Source organism: Pangasianodon hypophthalmus, chromosome 3 (genome assembly GCF_027358585.1).
Source record: "Pangasianodon hypophthalmus isolate fPanHyp1 chromosome 3, fPanHyp1.pri, whole genome shotgun sequence".
NCBI classification, from domain to species: Eukaryota; Metazoa; Chordata; class Actinopteri; order Siluriformes; family Pangasiidae; genus Pangasianodon; species Pangasianodon hypophthalmus.
The window spans coordinates 7,189,443-7,207,055 of NC_069712.1; the positions used below are offsets into that span (position 1 = coordinate 7,189,443).

A 17,613-nucleotide genomic window follows, 5' to 3' on the forward strand; every position below is an offset into this window, starting at 1 on the left:
GGTCATTTTGTATAATCATCTTGTTATATGATATATAATATACCCACATTGCATTTTTATTTTTTTTTAAGATATTTTTTGGTGCAAAAAAAAAAAAAAAGTAGAAGATAGGGGCACATTTTACATTTTTCAACCAGAACCCCTGGGGATTACAAACTTTTGCACTTGACTGTAATGTAAATGAGTTGCATTATGAGAGAATTTTGTACATGTAAACTTATTTTTCCCCCTTTTTTATTTTTCTTATGTTCCCTTTGATTTATGAACCGTATCTAGAAAAGTTATATAGGACGCCTGGACAAAAGAACAGACAGAAAAATGAAAAACTGTTAACAAGCCAGTGTTAACACACGAGTAAGAGCGGTATCGGCAGTATCGATTACTCAGAGTTTACATTTTGAAGTTCTTCCGTTTTTAGTTTCTAGGTAAATGTGTGTATAATATGACAACAAGAAAAGGGGAGAGTCAGTGTACTTGCTCAGTTCCAAACGTATTCTCATGTCTCTTTCAGAGTACCTGACTGTTTTCTCTCAGATGATAGCCTTCCACGACCCCGAGCTCAGCAACCACCTGAACGAGATCGGCTTCATCCCAGACGTAAGTGCTCACTGTTTTTATGAACAATTTAATGCAGCTCTGTACTTGACCTGTCTCTGACATGAGATGACCACTGAATGGTTCGAGTGCTTTCTAAAAGCAAAGTCAGCTTTTGAAAGCTGTAAAAGGGTTAGTTGTGTATTTCATGTTGTTGAGGAGCAGGAGAGCTTCACATATGGGGAAATTAGCTGAACTTTGCAATCAGTTCTGCTGTCATCTTTGTCACTGAAGCAACACACACACACACACACACACACACACACAAACACAAAAATGTGTCTAAGTCTGAGATTTCAGCACCTGCCAGATTTTCCTCATCAGCAAACATGAGCATGCACACACAGAATCAGCGTTAGTCAGAATCTCTGGATTTCAAGTCAGAGCTCCATAATTTATCTTCAAAATCACACTGAGGATGGGCTGTGTTGTGTTGTGTTAGGATGTGTGTGTAAAAGCGGGTAGCAGATAGCGTTGCCACCTCACAACTCCAGAGTCCCCGGATTCGATCCTGAGCTCGGGTTGCTGTTTATGTGGAGTTTCAAACGTTCTTCCCGTGTCTGAGTGGATTTCATTTGGGTTCTCTGGTTTCCTCTCCACTCTGAAAATCATGCCGATAGGTACTCGATAGGCATTCACACACTCATAGTTTACCTATGAGTGTGTGAATGTGTGTCCATGGTGCCCTGAGATCAACTGGAGTGTATTCCCGCCTCCCACATAGCATTCCCAGGAGAGATTCCAGATCCAATAAATTTCTGACCAGGATAAAGGGCTTCCTGAAGATGAATGAATGATTGAATGAGCGAATGGTCATGCTAGCTCATTTTAATTTTTAATTTCCATTTAAACTATGAGTGTGTGAATGTGTGTCCATGGTGCCCTGAGATCAACTGGAGTGTATTCCTGCCTCCCACATAGCGTTCCCAGGAGAGATTCCAGATCCAATAAATTTCTGACCAGGATAAAGGGCTTCCTGAAGATGAATGAATGATTGAATGAACGAATGGTCATGCTAGCTCATTTTAATTTTTAATTTCCATTTGGACACGTTCCAGAGTTTCTGTATCTCTATTAGATTTCTGATAACAGTAGTGACATCATCAGCCTCTGCCTGGAGCCTCGCAAGGGACAGCGTTGTCAGGAGACGCGTTTATGTTTAGCCAAGCAAATAAAGAATCCTCCTTCAAAGAGGGAGCTCTTGTGGTCTGAATGAGCTGCCTAGACAACACTGATTGCAATGTGAACTTCTTTTATTCATCAGTTTACCACCGTGCTAGCTCGCTTCTGCTTGTAAGTGTGCTTTGAAACAAGATTAGGACTAATGCTTTGTTTACCAAAGCAGTCGGCTGGTAATGTCATTGCAGCGAACAATGACTAGCAAATGAGACACTTGGGAAAATTGAAATCTTAATATATAAAACAAGAAAATAGCCGCCTACATCATAAATTGATCCAGACATAAAAATTTAGTGCGTAGATCCTGTATCAGGGTCTCATCATTCATACGTTGTGTAATAAATACAAGAAGATAATATGACGTCTGCCAGTTCAGAAGTAATGATTCTGAACCATACTGTTTAATTCTTGATTCTGATTGGTCGGAATGTGTTGATTAATCATCTTTATACCACAGTGCAGCCTGATTGGTCAGAAGGCATGCGTTATTTTTGTATAACTGCATGTCTCATGCAGTAGTTCTGTCTGTAACATCTGGAAATGACAGGTTAATATTAATATTAATGCTCTCGTTCTAATACATTATTGTTTCTATAGTAACAGCTAACACACAGGGACTTGCATGCCAGACGCGCCACATAATCTAAGGCTAATAATAAATACATTTTTAAAAAATGTGCCATGAATGTATGCATGTATGCATAACGTCGTGAAGTTTTTTTTTTTAATTTATTTTTTTTATAACGTTTATTTAATGTTTATGGAAGGAATCATGGTGTGTTGTAAAGTTTCCCGGCATGGGGAGGAGTTTCTTTTTTTGGTTTCTCTGTAAAAAGACAAGCTGTATTTTTGGAGTGAAGGGTGAGAGAGAAAAAAGAGATCCTTGTAAAGGAACGACAATATACAACATACACCCACACGCACCTAGCAGCAAATTAGCATAGCCCATTTTCATTCCCCGTTTTGTCCCCACCAAAAGTGTAGTTTGTTAAAAATCGTTTATCTAATAGCTGGTGGCAGAAACTGATCCAGTCTATTTCTAACAGTATCACTTAAGCCATATTCAGATTGTGTTGATGGCATCTGTAATAAAGTGTCTCAGATGCAAGCAAGACTGTAGCAGGCTTCCTTTCCCGTGAAGCCGGGACGTTTGCATGACAGCGATATGATCACATTATTGTCACATGAATTTATTTATAGATACTGTATATATACATAAGCCATTATAAAGTGAGACATTATACTGACTCTATCTGTCATAGTAATGACCAGTTTAATAAAATTGCAGGATCCGGTTCTTTTTTCTATTTCTTTTTTTCTGTCAGGTATAGTGAAAAATGGATGATGGTGATATAAACCGTATCATCTAAATTTAATAATACTTCCAAAGCATCCATCATTCCATGATGGCCTTAAGTGTTTAAAAAGCTCGGTTGGATTTAAATGCATCTTTTCAGAGGGATGCGCTTGATACAGACAACTCAAAACGCATTAGAAAGGCTCTAGATGCAAATTGGCCTGGTGTTTCATCAATCACGCAAGTTTTTTTCTTTTTCTCATTCCATCATTCCTGTCCCTAGCACTTTTACACCCATACATGGCTCTAACACTACCTGCTATTTTTATTAAATATCTCTCTAATATACAATGATGAGCCAAAATATTATGAAAAGTCACAAATAAAGCGTTGCAGAAGCATCAATGAGCAAGGGCAAAGAAGGCTATCTCGTCTTATCTGAACTGGTCCGAAGGGGTCCTGTGGGACAAGTCATAGGAATTTTTAATGACGGTTATGGGAGGAATGTGTCACAAAAAGCGCATCACACCCCGCAGCCTATAGGGCTGCATAGCCGCAGACCAGCCAGAGTGCTCATTATATCCCCTGTCCACCATTGAAAGTGCCTACAAAGGGCACGCGTGCATCAGAACTGGATCCCTGAGTCACTGGGTCCGGGCAGTGACGTGGACATCAATTTGGCACATGCCACCTACCTAAACATTGTTGCAGACCAGGTAAACCCCTTCATAGCAATGGTATTCCCTCATGGAAGTGGCCTCTTTTAGCAGGATAATGTGACCTGCCACACTGCACACATTGTTTAGGAATGGTTTGAGGAACATGCCAAGCAATCAGTTTATGTTGTCCCAGAAATCAAGGTGTTGCCTTGGCCTCCAAATTCCTTAGAATTTGGAGTCCAATCAAGTATCCAATCAAGTATCCGAGGGATGTGCTGGAAGTCCACCTGGACGCCTTCAGAGGTCTTGTAGAGTCCATGCCTCATTGAGTCAGAGCTGCTTTGGTGGCATGTGGAGGACCAACAGCATATTAGCAGGTGATCATGATGTTTTGGCTAATCAGTGTATCTCTTGAATATTTTTCACCAAATGCTAAAATGCTTTTACATATATCTGATGCATGATGCATGCAAAAGAGAGAAAGAAACATTTGAGTTCAACAAAGGCTGTAGTATTTAGAACTATATACAGCAGAAAATGTCACAATTTCACAATGTGAAGGGTTCTCCCAGACTGCCACATTATTCAAAGTAGGCCATTTTAGCATGATATGAGAAGGCAGCAGACTGTTAGAGGTCAAAATGTCCTAGATTTGGACATAGATTAGGTCCTATTCACTTGAATTTAGAGAGTCTTCGTTTCTAAATCATTGTGTTTTTTAATCACTTGAGTAAGGAGTTGATCTTTGATTGCAGCATGCATTTATGGCTTCTTGATGCCAATTCAGTTCAGTTTAGTTTTATTTGTACAGCGCTTTCAACAGTGGACGTTGTGGACATTGTCACAAGTCAGCTTCACAATTAACCAGTATGTAGATGTAGGTGTAATGATAAAGCATATTGTATCATATAGTTTGGCTCTCGATTCAATAAGTCTGTGTATCGAGCAACACTTTCAATAGATTGCATAATAAAGTAGGCTATTCATCATAAAATGCCACATAATATATCATGAGGTGTAAAAAAACATTTCAGCTTAATCAAGCCCACACTCCCTTTTAATCTCGAGAGGCTACTTTTCGTGGTGGGGGTTGCGTTGGCGACAAGTTAAGAATGTCAGTCCACACTTCTCTATCCAAGGCCATGGATTCTAGCTCCTCTTGGGGGGACCCAAGACATTCCCAAGCCAACTGTGAGATCCTCCAGTGGGTTCTGGGTCTGCTCTGGGGCAACTTGTCTTATACAGCCGACAAGGGGGTGTCCCTGTAATTTGTCCAAACCACATTGACTGCCTTCCTTTGATTTTGGAAGAACAGCAGCACTACTTCAAGGTTCTTCTGGATTGTTGATCTCTTCTTTGTCTCTTTTGAGACTTCTTTAAGGTGATAGGACTAGTGTGTAAACTGTCATTTTTTACATTGGACTGGTTTTCAGATGCTTTCTAGTTTTAGCTCTGTCTGTATCCTGTTCTTTCAGCACCTCTTTGGCCAAAACAGACTGTGCCACACTGACAAATTTGCTGCTTCCACACTTTCTCCTGTGGGAGACAAATCCCAGAATCCCCTCCTAGGCTCTTTTCTATCAAAGAGAGGAAAAAGATCTATGACCCTCCAGCCTTGTCCATCCTCTGTGGAATCCCAGGAGTTTCATGAAAAGCCGAATAAAAGATGAATAGCAACAATTAACATTGAGCTGATGTCCTCTTCAGTCTCTGAGCAGCTACCATTGTCACGAATGCGATAAGAAGCCAGATGCCTGCTGTACAACTTTTTCTTACTTTGAGAGGAACCAGACTCAAAAGGGAACCAATCGTCTTCTGGGTGACACCAGATAGTAATATAAATTTTTACTCTTCTAAAACTATATACACTATATAGCCGAAAGTTTGTGGACACTTGACCGTCACACACATATATGGTTCTTCCCCAAACTGTTACCACAAAGCTGGAAGCACACAGTTGTATAGAATGCCTTTGCATGCTGTAACATTACAGTTTCCCTTCACTGGAACTAAGGGGCCAAAACCTGTTCCAGCATGACAATGCCCCTGTGCACAATGAGCTCCATGAAGACATGGTTTTGTAAGGTTGGAGTGGAAGAACTCGAGTGTCCTGCACAGAGCCCTGACCTCAACCCCACTGAACACCTTTGGGATGAACTGGAACACTGACTGCACCCCAGACCTTCTCACCCAACACCAGCGCCTCACCTCACTAATGCTCTTGTAGCTGAATGAACACAAATCCCCACAGCCACGCTCCAAAATCTAGTGGAAAGCCTTCCCAGAAGAGTGGAAGTTATTATAACAGCAAAAGGGAACTAAATCTGGAGTGGATTGTTCAACAAGGACATAAGGGTGTGATGATCAGGTGTCCACGTACTTTCGGCATATATTGTACTATAACGGCAAACAATACTAGAGAAAGGATGTTCAGTATGAGTATCACAGCATAAGTTCATGGGTATAAATCTACAGTATCCAGGTGTGATTATCCACTGAAGCAATGGTGTGTATTGGGTATAAACTGTTTTTGAGACATTAAGGTGATAGCCAATTAAGGAATAGTGTGTAAACTGTCATTTTTTTCAAAGGACTGGCTTTCAGATGCTTTCTAGTTTTAGCTCTGTCTGTATCCTGTTCTTTCAACTTTTTAATGTTTGCACCTCTTTGGCCAAATCAGACTGTGCCACACTGACAAATTTGTTGCTTTCACACTTTCTCCTGTGGGAGACAAATCCCAGAATCCCCTTCTAGGCTCTGTTCTATCAAAGAGAGGAAAAAGATCCATGACCCTCCAGCCTTGTCCATCCTCTGTGGAATCCCAGGAGCTTCATGAAAAGCCGAATAAAAGATGAATAGCAACAATTAACATTGAGCTGATGTCCTCTTCAGTCTCCGAGCAGCTACCATTGTCACGAATGCGATAAGAAGCCAGACGCCTGCTGTACAAGTGGATGAAATGTGCTGGTGAATTTACCGATGGCGTTTATGAATGTTAATGAATCTTGTAGCTTTTGATTGATTTTTTTTTTGTCACTTCTGAATCATTTGTCCTGTTCTTTGTATGGTTCCTGATCCTTCAGTAGAGTCGCAAAACCATGTAGTTTTCAAAGAATTACAGCTTTCTATTTTCTGTCTGGGTAATATTTGATCTTGTCGTTTTTGAATCACAGTTTCGCTAAAAGCACAAATCTGTCTTGGCTGACGGTGCAAGAGCAATATTGTTTCACAAAGCATTGAGTTTTAGCTGGGTATGTTCTAATGTTCCCTGTGAAATTGGTTTTCCCATGGAGTTGTGATGGCCAACATAAACTTATTGCTTGTTTTTGTTTGCGTTAACGTCTTTAACTTCTTAATAGTTCAGAAACTAACATATTGCGACACACTGGGACTCTTGAGGAATGCTCGATCATGTGCAGTGAGCTGCAATATGATGCACATATTTCACCATCTTCATCTCCTGCTCTGAGAGTTCTGTAATGATAATACAATATAAAGTAATTTGTGTATTTTACATTGAATCTCTCAAAGGCACATATATGATCACAGAGTAATACAAGCTAAATCAATCCAGATGATAAATGCACACATGCGCAGGTACATAATATGCTTGGCTTAACATTTGCATTTATTTAGCAGATGTGTTTAGCCGAAGCAACTTAGATGTTAAGCAGAATTCAATTCATGACCAAACGTTACGAGGCAGTCACTGGTTTATGCTTCTGCGTTTAAGCGTACAGTGGCAAGGAATAACTTTGACCTGAGATGACATGAGGAAGAAACCTTGGAGGAATCAGACTCCCGGGATCTCGTCCTCTTCCAGGTGATACGGGATAGTTGTTGTAATGATTGTAAATCATTACAGTATCCAGGTGTAGAAGAGTACAGTCAGACTAAGTGTTTTGAAAGGATGCTCAGTATAAGCAGATTGTGAATAGGACTGCTGGGATGAGCACAGGACAGTCTTTATAATTACAGCAGCAGCTCTTTGGTACATATTTACAATATACAGGTGAGATTATCCACTGAAGCAAAGGTGAGACTGTTTTTGCAAAGTACAGATCTTTAGGGTGTCCATGTGGGACCATATAAAGCAGTAGAAAGTGACTCACAAGTGCATACAGGCTGAATCAGGCAGGTCTGGAAAGTGAGAAGAGTGATAGTAGTAGAAGAGTGTCAAGATCTGGCATCGGCATCATATCAGGCACCAAGAGTACATGTATAACTCGTCTGAGAGAGATTATTAGCTTAAGTGGTAGTTATGTGTTTATCCTACACTGGTTTAAAAAGAGTGGGATTTCTAACTGTGACAGCTGAACTTAAAAGGAGAGCTAGAAGGTAACACACGAGTGCGCCCAGATTCCTCCAGTGGGACAACCAGTGAACCCTTAAGGGTTCTAAATTTTCTAAAAGTCTAGGGCGCTATGTAGGTCACCAGCATGGCATTTCGGACGTTTCCTCTTATTTTAGACTCCATAAATGAAACTGGCACCTGGGTTTGTGCCACAAAGATGCTCGCTTTTGAATTTATGATGTGCAGTGGGCGTGGGCCCCCAAAACAATACTCCTGAACTGGTGTTTTTTTCTTTTCTTTTAAAATTTAAATATTTTAATTATAAAACCCTGTGATTGGTCGAGATATCACATGATTGCTTGTGTTACTTTACTGAAAGACTGATTTTGAGAGAAAATGAAAACATTCCTTCTCCATCTCTTATCCAACCCAAAACTACTGCCAACCATTCTATCTACCGTGTCTGCGCATTCGCCGTTGTTTTTCTTTGTTTATTCATTCTCTGTTTGATGTCCTGACGTCGGGTCACATCACAAACCACTACCCTGAAACACAATAAATACTGAAATATTTGTGATGTATTTAGTATTCTTTATTCCCATAAGAATTTAGTGTTTATCTGCTGCACTGAGATCACAGGGGGATGCTAGCGCAGCCACAATGGCGTCTAATACGAGAAACGGTCAGGATTTGCTGAGAGCTCCTAAAAGCTCTTTTTCTGCCCAACATTTTCCAGCAATGTATTATGTCATATTAATGAGAACTCCAATTTAGAAGTTGTGGAGACAGCAAATGTTGGGCTCCAAAGTCCAGCACGGAACATAGCGTTGAGTTAAGGGGTGTGGTCTTCAACCAGCTCGCCTCATAGTTTCATTACAAAATAAGAGGATCACTTATTAATTACAAATATTTATATGCAAGTCATTCAGGGTCGAGTTCCACCTCTAATGGATTGTCTTAGAAAGACACATCATGAATACTTCATAGTATGCTTACGAGTGTGTGTTCTACAGTGGTTCTTTTTTGATTCGTTTTTTCATTGGAAGTATACAGTGAAAGTATAATGAAATATACGGTACTATTATCCTTTATTTATGCATAATAGGGCTGCCGAGCAGTATTTGCTCTTTTATGGGTCTGGGTTTATAGCTAAGAGAGAGAGGAGAAACTGTTTTGCCTGGAGGAACAAAGGAATAATCCTTTGCTTAAGGATATTTAGCAAAAGAGAGTTTCATGCACACGAACAATTCTGACTGCTTCGTTCAGCTTATATTAAGTCTGAAAATATCCCCAAATTATCTCCATTTTTTTTAATCTATGTTTGTTTATTGAGCAGACACGTTCAAGTGAGAGTCCACTTCAAGGTCTGTTACAGCAGTTACAGTATTACCAAAGCACTGAAGTGATAAATAATTTCTTTTCTCAATTACTCAACCACTAGTGTGACTCTATATATTTAAAGATGTTGTTTTATAACTGACCTGTAGTGTGAACTGCAGTGTTGGCTCATCAAGTTAAGTATCTAATTTAAGGAGATGATGTATTTCAGCTAATAAAATCAAACAAAATTGCTTGTTGTTGTTGATGTTGATGTTGATGAGTACTCCTAGTTGTTGAGCAATTGACCATTTAAGCCCAAATGAGCACTCTTAACATTACATGCAGCTAGCTGATGTTCAACCAGGCACAAGCTCAGACTAGATAGCTTTGAACACATAGCACTAAGAGTATATTTTTAAATAAATGTAATTTTTTTTATTTAATTGTAATTTATTGGAATTCAAAGATACAATGTTTTAACTGGAAAATGGTATCTTATAGAGGGGATTTTTTTAAGTGCTTAGCTAACACCTAATTACTGAAAGTGCTTCTATCGGGTTAAATATTAAACCAATCAATTCCCACCACATATACAAACATTTTGCTTGTTTGCTCATTTCTACTCTCGTGCATATGTTGGTAAAAGCCAATCAGCCGTAAATTACGCAGCGGATTTACAGTTTGCGATGGCCACAAAACTGACAACTAAACAGTGAAAGATCGCCTCTTAAGAGCAGCGTGTGCTAAATCTTCCAATAATGCAGCTGAGCCAGTGCAGAGCTTCGGCTAACTCTTCATCCTGTTATAGGGCACCACTACTTTTGCTCTAATTGAATAGCTAGTCTAATAGCTAGTTATACAATTTAAAGCCGATCGATCAAGGTTCACATCAGTGAGTATCCTTATACATAAATTTACACAAACTCAGGAGCTGTCGTAGGACACACACTTTTTTTTTTTTTCTTTTCTTGAAACTATCTGGATTTTCATGGATACCTCATTTTGGGGGAAATTCTTCTGTGATCGATTTACGAATACATTTGTTCGCTTGATAAATGAGGCCCATTGATGCAGAAACATGTCCTACTTGAGCGAATCACATTCACTACACCTTACAGGTCTTTGTGTGTTTTAATGTTGGCAAAATTTAACATTACGTGAGAAATGAAGACTATTTCCACATCTAACCAAAGCCCACTTTTCTTTTCTACAGCTGTATGCGATTCCATGGTTCCTGACAATGTTCACTCGTAAGTACAGCTATACATTCACCTATACATTCACACGCTCCACTTAAAGCCATTAGCTTTAATGACTCTATCATTCTTCCTTATTCATATCATAAATTGTTGAAATTAAATATTCATGAAAATGTCTAACAACAACCATAAAAGTTTTTGTTAAGATATAAGCGTAATATACAGTATGGCACGTTATATAGAATAAATAGCTCAACAAAGGCACTTAAGGTAGTTATGAGCTGCATGCAGAATGTAAGATACTCTTGCAAAATCTCCATGTTTCATCATTTTGAATTCTTGAAGTTCTGATGCATGTTTAGCTTTTTGGGATGTAAAACCTACCTATAATTATTTTATTATATGAAAATGTGCATTATGCCTCCTTTCTTCGGTTATTTGATGAGAAATGTTATTTGATATCTTTGATATAACCAAGGTTAACACAGTGCACATTTTGTCTATGCGTGACGCAAATCACATCTCAGTAAGAAGCTCTTTTTCTGTGAAGTGTTTATCAGAATGTAAATTTCCAAAACAATCATAGCTGATGGTCCATAATGGCCCATTGTTTCAGAAGGCGTAGTTTCCATTACGCTGAAATTTGTGCTGAATTACACGGAATAATTGTTAAATGGCAAATTACTCCATGATTGTGTTGTGAAAAATCTATTACTGCCCATGCGTTGATTTTCAAAACGTCTCATTCAGTGAGAGAAATGTCATCTAATCTCGTTCGACGTGGTTCTGTGAGCGGCTCGTGTTCGACGTCGCTATGTAAATGAAGAATGACACCCTTGTTGAGTTGCATTTCGTGAGGAGAATTAGAAGAGCACAGGCTTAAGACTGAGGATGGTTGGTGTGAAATGCTGCCCATGTGACCTTTTGACCTGGAGTCTGTGTGGTGGGAAAACACAGAGACTCTCCTTACTAATACATTCAGCCTCCGTATACTCCAGAACTCGCAGGCGGAATCCAATATGTGTTTATTGTGCTTGCTTAAAGGCTTTACTGTATCATTTATCCTTGTGAGAAAATAATCAGATAATATTTTGACACCATGGTGACAAATGAGGAATACTGAAAACATAAAGTTAGCCTATTTCCATAATTATGCTGCATTCGACCAAAGGTCGTAACTTGTAATTTCCAACTTCCGTCTGGGGAAAAATCAAAGAAAATGCCTCCTCGACTCTGAATTCCTACTCAGGAACTCGGGACGGTCTCCTCAACCCCCGAGTTCAGCAAGTGACGTCAAATTAACATGGCTGCTCGGAGCATCAACGGAAAACAAAGGAGCACTTCTGACCTTTAAATGAGTTATACTGTATATAACAGTATTAGCCTTAGAGAGATCAACATACAGACATATCCGCTTGTTAAATCTTCAACACGGACTAAACAGTTTGCTGTTCTGAGAGTGAAAATATACATCACTCATCAGTTAGCTGGCTAGCTTTTTGCTAAAATAAAAGACGAACATGGAGATGTCCGTGTTTGATTTTTCTCTACTTTGTAGCTCGAACGCACGGACGTCAAAAATGACACAGTTCCAAATTCCCACTTCGGAGGTAAGTCGAATGCAGCATAAGCTTCTTACTGTATATGTAGCTTCTGTGTTGAATTTACTACTGACTGCAAAAGAAAGAACAAGGCTGTTTTTTTAGTTATTTTTTCTACCATTTACATCTGGACCATTGAAGGTGGGCGGGACTATTTGGTAGAGGTGACGTCAATGCTAAGTATAACTCAGAATTTGCCACCTGCTTACGTCAGCTCCTCTTTTACCCCAGCCACAAAACGTGACTTCTTTCCTGCTTACTCACCTCGTCGTGCCTGAGAGTTTCTTGAATCATTGCTAAAAGCTTATTTAATGGAAGATCTTAAGTATCACAACCTTTTTAACATCGCATAGGTAGTAGTTAGTAGCCTTCTTTTCTGTTTCAATCATTAAAAAACATTTGTGCTACTTGGGGGGTCGGAGGCATTATGTCTTTGGGTTGTACATCCATACGTCCGTCTGATTGGTTGAATGTTTGTAGGATTTATACAGAATTATCATTATAACCAGCAGATGAACAGATTAGATTTTGGAACTGATCCAAACAGTGTCAAGGTCACAGCAAGGTCAAATGTCCGAAATCATTTTTCTTTTAGTTAGTTAATTAGTTTTCTTCATGTTTGACATATACTTTAAGGGTATTACGGATGTACAGATTAGTAAATAAGAACGACTAAACTTATTGGCGATGGAAACATCCCCATCAGCACCACTGGTGCCGAATTCTACTCGTTGATAATAGAAAAGATTAGAATATCTTTCATGTCATTGTGCAAGTACAACAAAATTAAATTGCCACTTCCTTACTGGAAGATATTAGACTCATTTAGCAAATCTACAATGATTTTAAAAGTTAACAGTGATGATAGTTGATCGTCAGTACAAACAGAACAACATCGGTACGAACAGTGTAAACAATGTAGAAGCATGAGCAGCAGTAGCTGCATTTTAGAATTGTAATGCAATACACTGTTGTAATGATATATCACTGGTATTGTATATTTTGCCCCTGCTTTAAAGGATTTTAAATATTGTTTTATCTTTCTCTCTTTTTTTTTATTTTTAAGTGAAATCTGTATGCTGTAGGTCTGAGTTTTGTACACGCTGCCGAATCAGTAGTTATTTTTATCTTTTAAGACAGCATGAAATGAAAACCATAACCTGTTTTTTTCCCACAATGTGATATATTTCTGAGCTTCAGGTTGCTCGTTGATGATATCTGGTGGTGAGGGAGGTGAAAAATGATATGATGATATTGTTGATAATACTATTTTCTTTCCCCCACCCACACTTGTATGGTTACACTAAAAAAGATGGCTTTTACAGAAAGGGAAAAGTCATTACATTTTGATGGAAGCTTACAGATAAACATGAATAGTATCTTAATAAAAAGTTCAGGTTAAATTTAAAGGTGCCACTTTACATTACGTAAAATTAACTGATATTATTTAACACATTAGTTATACCTCAACCCTGCTGAATTCTTCATTCTGATTGGTCAGACGGTGTTGATTAATTTTCTGTAATGGCAGCTCTGACAATAGTGCAGGCAAATCACAGGTTTATATTAATGTGCTATAATAATTAATAGGTTATTGTTGCTATAGTAACAGCTAACACAGCCTTATTTGTTGGACGTGCACAAAATCTACTTAATAAGCCTACTAATAAACGAATGCTAATAAACGAATGTTAGTTATTACTTTATTAGAAAAATTTATAATTAAAATTTTTAACAGGAAAATTTTATTAGAATAAAACTTGTTTTTTAACAAAGAGTAAAATATAATCGTAGATATGGTGAAACTTTGTTAGGTGACGTTTATAGGAGTTTATAGGAGAATCCAGGGTCAGTGTTTTGTAAAAGTCAGTAAGCTGTTGATATAATGTAAGTGATAACAGGATCTAGCTTGCTTCATGGACATTCCACAATGTTTAATGTACCTATAAACAGTTAAAAACTGTGATGTGTCTCATGCATTAAAATTCATGAATGAAAAACTTACAAACCTTGGCAATTTGCTATGGTATAAGATGAAGAAAAGATTATGGGATATGCTGTTATAGGAAAACAATCAGCTTTGGGGTGGTAATGTACCGTCGGATTGGATCACACCACCTTGTCATTGATTATTTTCCTATAACATTTATTCATTTTTATATTAATGCTGAAGTTAACAGCTTGTTCATATTAACTAATGCAGGAAATAACATATATAAAGGAAACCTTAATGTAAAGTTATACAATGCATTTAAAATTAAGTGCACTCTTCATTTATTCAATTCTTTTCTTCCTCTACTCTTCTTAATGTTCCTAATGTGTCAACGTGATCAACTGCAAAGTAAGTGAATCAATGAAACCGATTTTAATTCCATTTTATGCTAAATATCCGATTTGTCCTGTGTGTACCTCCTTTGTAGACGTCTTTCCCCTGCATAAGATCTTCCACCTGTGGGACACGCTGCTGTTGGGCAACTCCTCGTTCCCGTTCTGCATCGGAGTGGCGATCCTACAGCAGCTGCGCGACCGGCTCCTGGCCAACGGCTTCAACGAGTGCATCCTGCTCTTCTCTGACCTGCCGGGTAAAACACACCCCTGCACTGCTGCTGTGCATTTCACATAAGCTCATGCATTAAAATATTCAAAAGCTATCGAATACATTTCAGTCCCTATGGTGCAACTGTGGCTGTGTGTCAGCGAGTTGTGCATTTTTCAAAACCTCTGCCAGAGTGAGTTGGGTGAAATTTGGACACCTAGTTGTTTGCCCTCAGGTTGAAGTGTTGGAGAGCTGATGCAATGCAGCACATTAGTTCTGTTTGGCTGTATAGGCTGGAGGGGTCTGTGCATAATACCTCCATGCGCTCTGTTCGGAGCGTAATGTATATCCAGGGCCAGAGAACGCTTTTCCCGTGGTCTTTGCATAAAATTAAAATTGTATTTTGTGCGCAGTAGTGTTGTGGCTGCAAATACAGCACAAACAAATGGCACCAGTGCTGCATCTCATGCATTACAGCGTGCAGATTCTTTAGTAAAATTTGTTTGCGATGGTTATTGCTAAGAGATTATAGGGCTTATTTGTAAGGTACTGTTTCTGGCAGAATTGTTTATAAGAGTTATGATGGGAAAGTAATTCATTATGAGTGAATGTAACTGGTTGACCTGCTAGCTTGCGCTGTGTGGTGATGATTATTGTGTATTTTTGGAAGGAGTGGGTTTTTTTGTTAGCATGACAAGCTGTGTGTGTGATGTCTTTCTCATTTTAACTCCGAAAGAGACAAAAAACGAGGCTGATCAGGGAACAACTGTTTACGGCTATAAGTAATAAGGAAGAATAAAACACTTCATCACATCTTCTTATTGGAAATAATACACTTTGGGTTGATAACCGTAACTCCTCTTTGTACCAAGCCTCATCACTCCATCCTTACATTGATTATTTTCCTATAACAGCTATTTCCAAGTGTTTTATTCCTTACTTATGTAGTAATTATTGAAAACAGTCATTGATTGTGATATTTTAAGTCAAATGAGTACAGGCTTTTCTTTTACATTCTACAATAAATCAGAGTTCATTTTAAAGATCCAGTTTGTCATTTTAAAAAGCTTTTTTTTTTAGACCTGTAATAATATTATTAATATTATTATCTAAGATATCTTAGAAAAAAATATCTAATTAGTAATATTGCCATGCATTGGAGCTGGCAAGTTCATAAAAAATGCATCAAAAAGCAGTTCTTAAAAGCGTGCATATTTCTGTGTGTTGGGTGAAGAGAAAATTTCAGTGTGTTCCTTGTAATTATAATTTGCTTTGTAATCAGTGTTCTTTACATATCAATTATAAATAAAATTAAACTCAAATTAAATACAGTATATGGCCAAAAGTATGTGGACATACTGACATCACACCCATACAGTATGTCCTTGTTGAACATCCCATTCCAGAGTTAGTTCCCTTTTGCTGTTATAATAAGCTCCACTCTTCTGGGAAGGCTTTCCACTAGATTTTGGAGCGTGGCTTTGGGGATTTGTGTTCATTCAGTAACAAGAGCATTAGTGAGATCAGGCACTGATGTTGGATGAGGAGGTCTAGGGTGCAGTCAGTGTTCCAGTTCATCCCAAAGGTGTTCAGTGGGGTTGAGGTCAGGGCTCTGTGCAGGACACTCGAGTTCTTCCACTCCAACCTTAACACACCATGTCTTCATTGAACTCGCTTTGTGAACAGAGGCATTGTCATGCTGGAGCAGGTTTGGGCCTCTTAGTTCCAGTGAAGGGAAACTGTAATGCTCCAGCATACAAAGACATTCTATCCAACTGTGAACAACTTTGTGGTAACAGTTTGGGGAAGAACCACATAAGGGCGTGATGGTCAGGTGTCCACAAACTTTTGACCGTATAGAGTATGTGAGTAAATGTGGCACCACGGAATGCAACCACATGGATAGAGAGTTTGTGGTTCATTGCCGGGTTTGATTAAAAACATAGCTATTGTCTGTCCCACCAATATCCTAGATGATTCCTCAAATTCACTGAAGAAGCCAAAATTGTGATAATGTTTAAAATACCATTAAATGTTCAGCTTTACTTGTTAAGTATATTTCTTTTTTTTTTTTATTAGTTTAGTGTCAACTTACAGACAATGCTCATGCATAGTTTTCTCGAACTGTTTTTGTTGTTTGACAACAAAATTGGCAAATAGATCGTCTACTTCAGCACCCATGTGTGTAAAAGGCAGATCCATCCATCATCTGTCCTCAGCATGAAGGGTTTATCTGTTTATTCACACATTACTGGGGATTCCTGATTTCATTCCTGTTGGCTCCGTTTATGGCTTCTTTAACAGCTCTGTTTTTGGATTGGATACAGCCGCAGTTTTTTGGTCACTTTTTTGAAAAAACCATCTGTCAAATAAATGTGTAAATATGTAAATAAAATGTAATAGTGATACTCATAACTTTAAGCAGTCTTTTGTAAAGAAGTTTTTAATAGTAAAGGTCCAAAACACAGTGCCTACCATATCATATCGTTTATATAATGTAAAAAAAGTTAAAATGATTTATATGATTTATATAATTTATAAACTACTTGTTTGGTGTAATGTTTAATGTTTAATTCAAATAGCAGCATTTACATCTTAACACTCGGAGCAAACTTTTCCTCAACTGCCAAGTGAATGGAGAGAGGGCGCTTTAAAAAGTTCTACTTTTTTTTTTTGGTCACATTGAAGCTTCCAGAGTTCAGAAAGTTCAGCTTTTCAAAAAAAAAAAAAAAGTTCAATGATATCAATCTTTTTTTTTTTGTTCATTCACCGGTATGTGGTGTGACGTCCCACTTTAACTGTGGCTGCATACAGTCAAGTCACAAAAGCAGGTCAGATTCTTATGAAAAGGCATATGGCAGGCACTTAAAGGACTCTGAGAAAATGAGGAAAAAGATTCTCTGGTCTAGTGAGACAAAAATTGAACTTTTTAGC

At 38.3% G+C, this 17,613-nt stretch overlaps 1 protein-coding gene across 5 annotated transcripts in view; it reads left to right on the top strand.

Moving 5' to 3' along the window:
- The window catches only part of tbck (TBC1 domain containing kinase), a 73,959-nt gene that overhangs the window by 30,426 nt on the left and 25,920 nt on the right, over window positions 1–17,613 (top strand). For all 5 annotated transcript variants that reach the window (XM_053232574.1, XM_053232576.1, XM_026938759.3 and 2 more), the window contains 3 exons: window positions 512–597; window positions 10,557–10,593; window positions 14,564–14,725. In XM_053232574.1, the coding sequence (XP_053088549.1) occupies window positions 512–597; window positions 10,557–10,593; window positions 14,564–14,725 (285 nt within the window). The remainder of the gene's footprint in view (window positions 1–511; window positions 598–10,556; window positions 10,594–14,563; window positions 14,726–17,613) is intronic.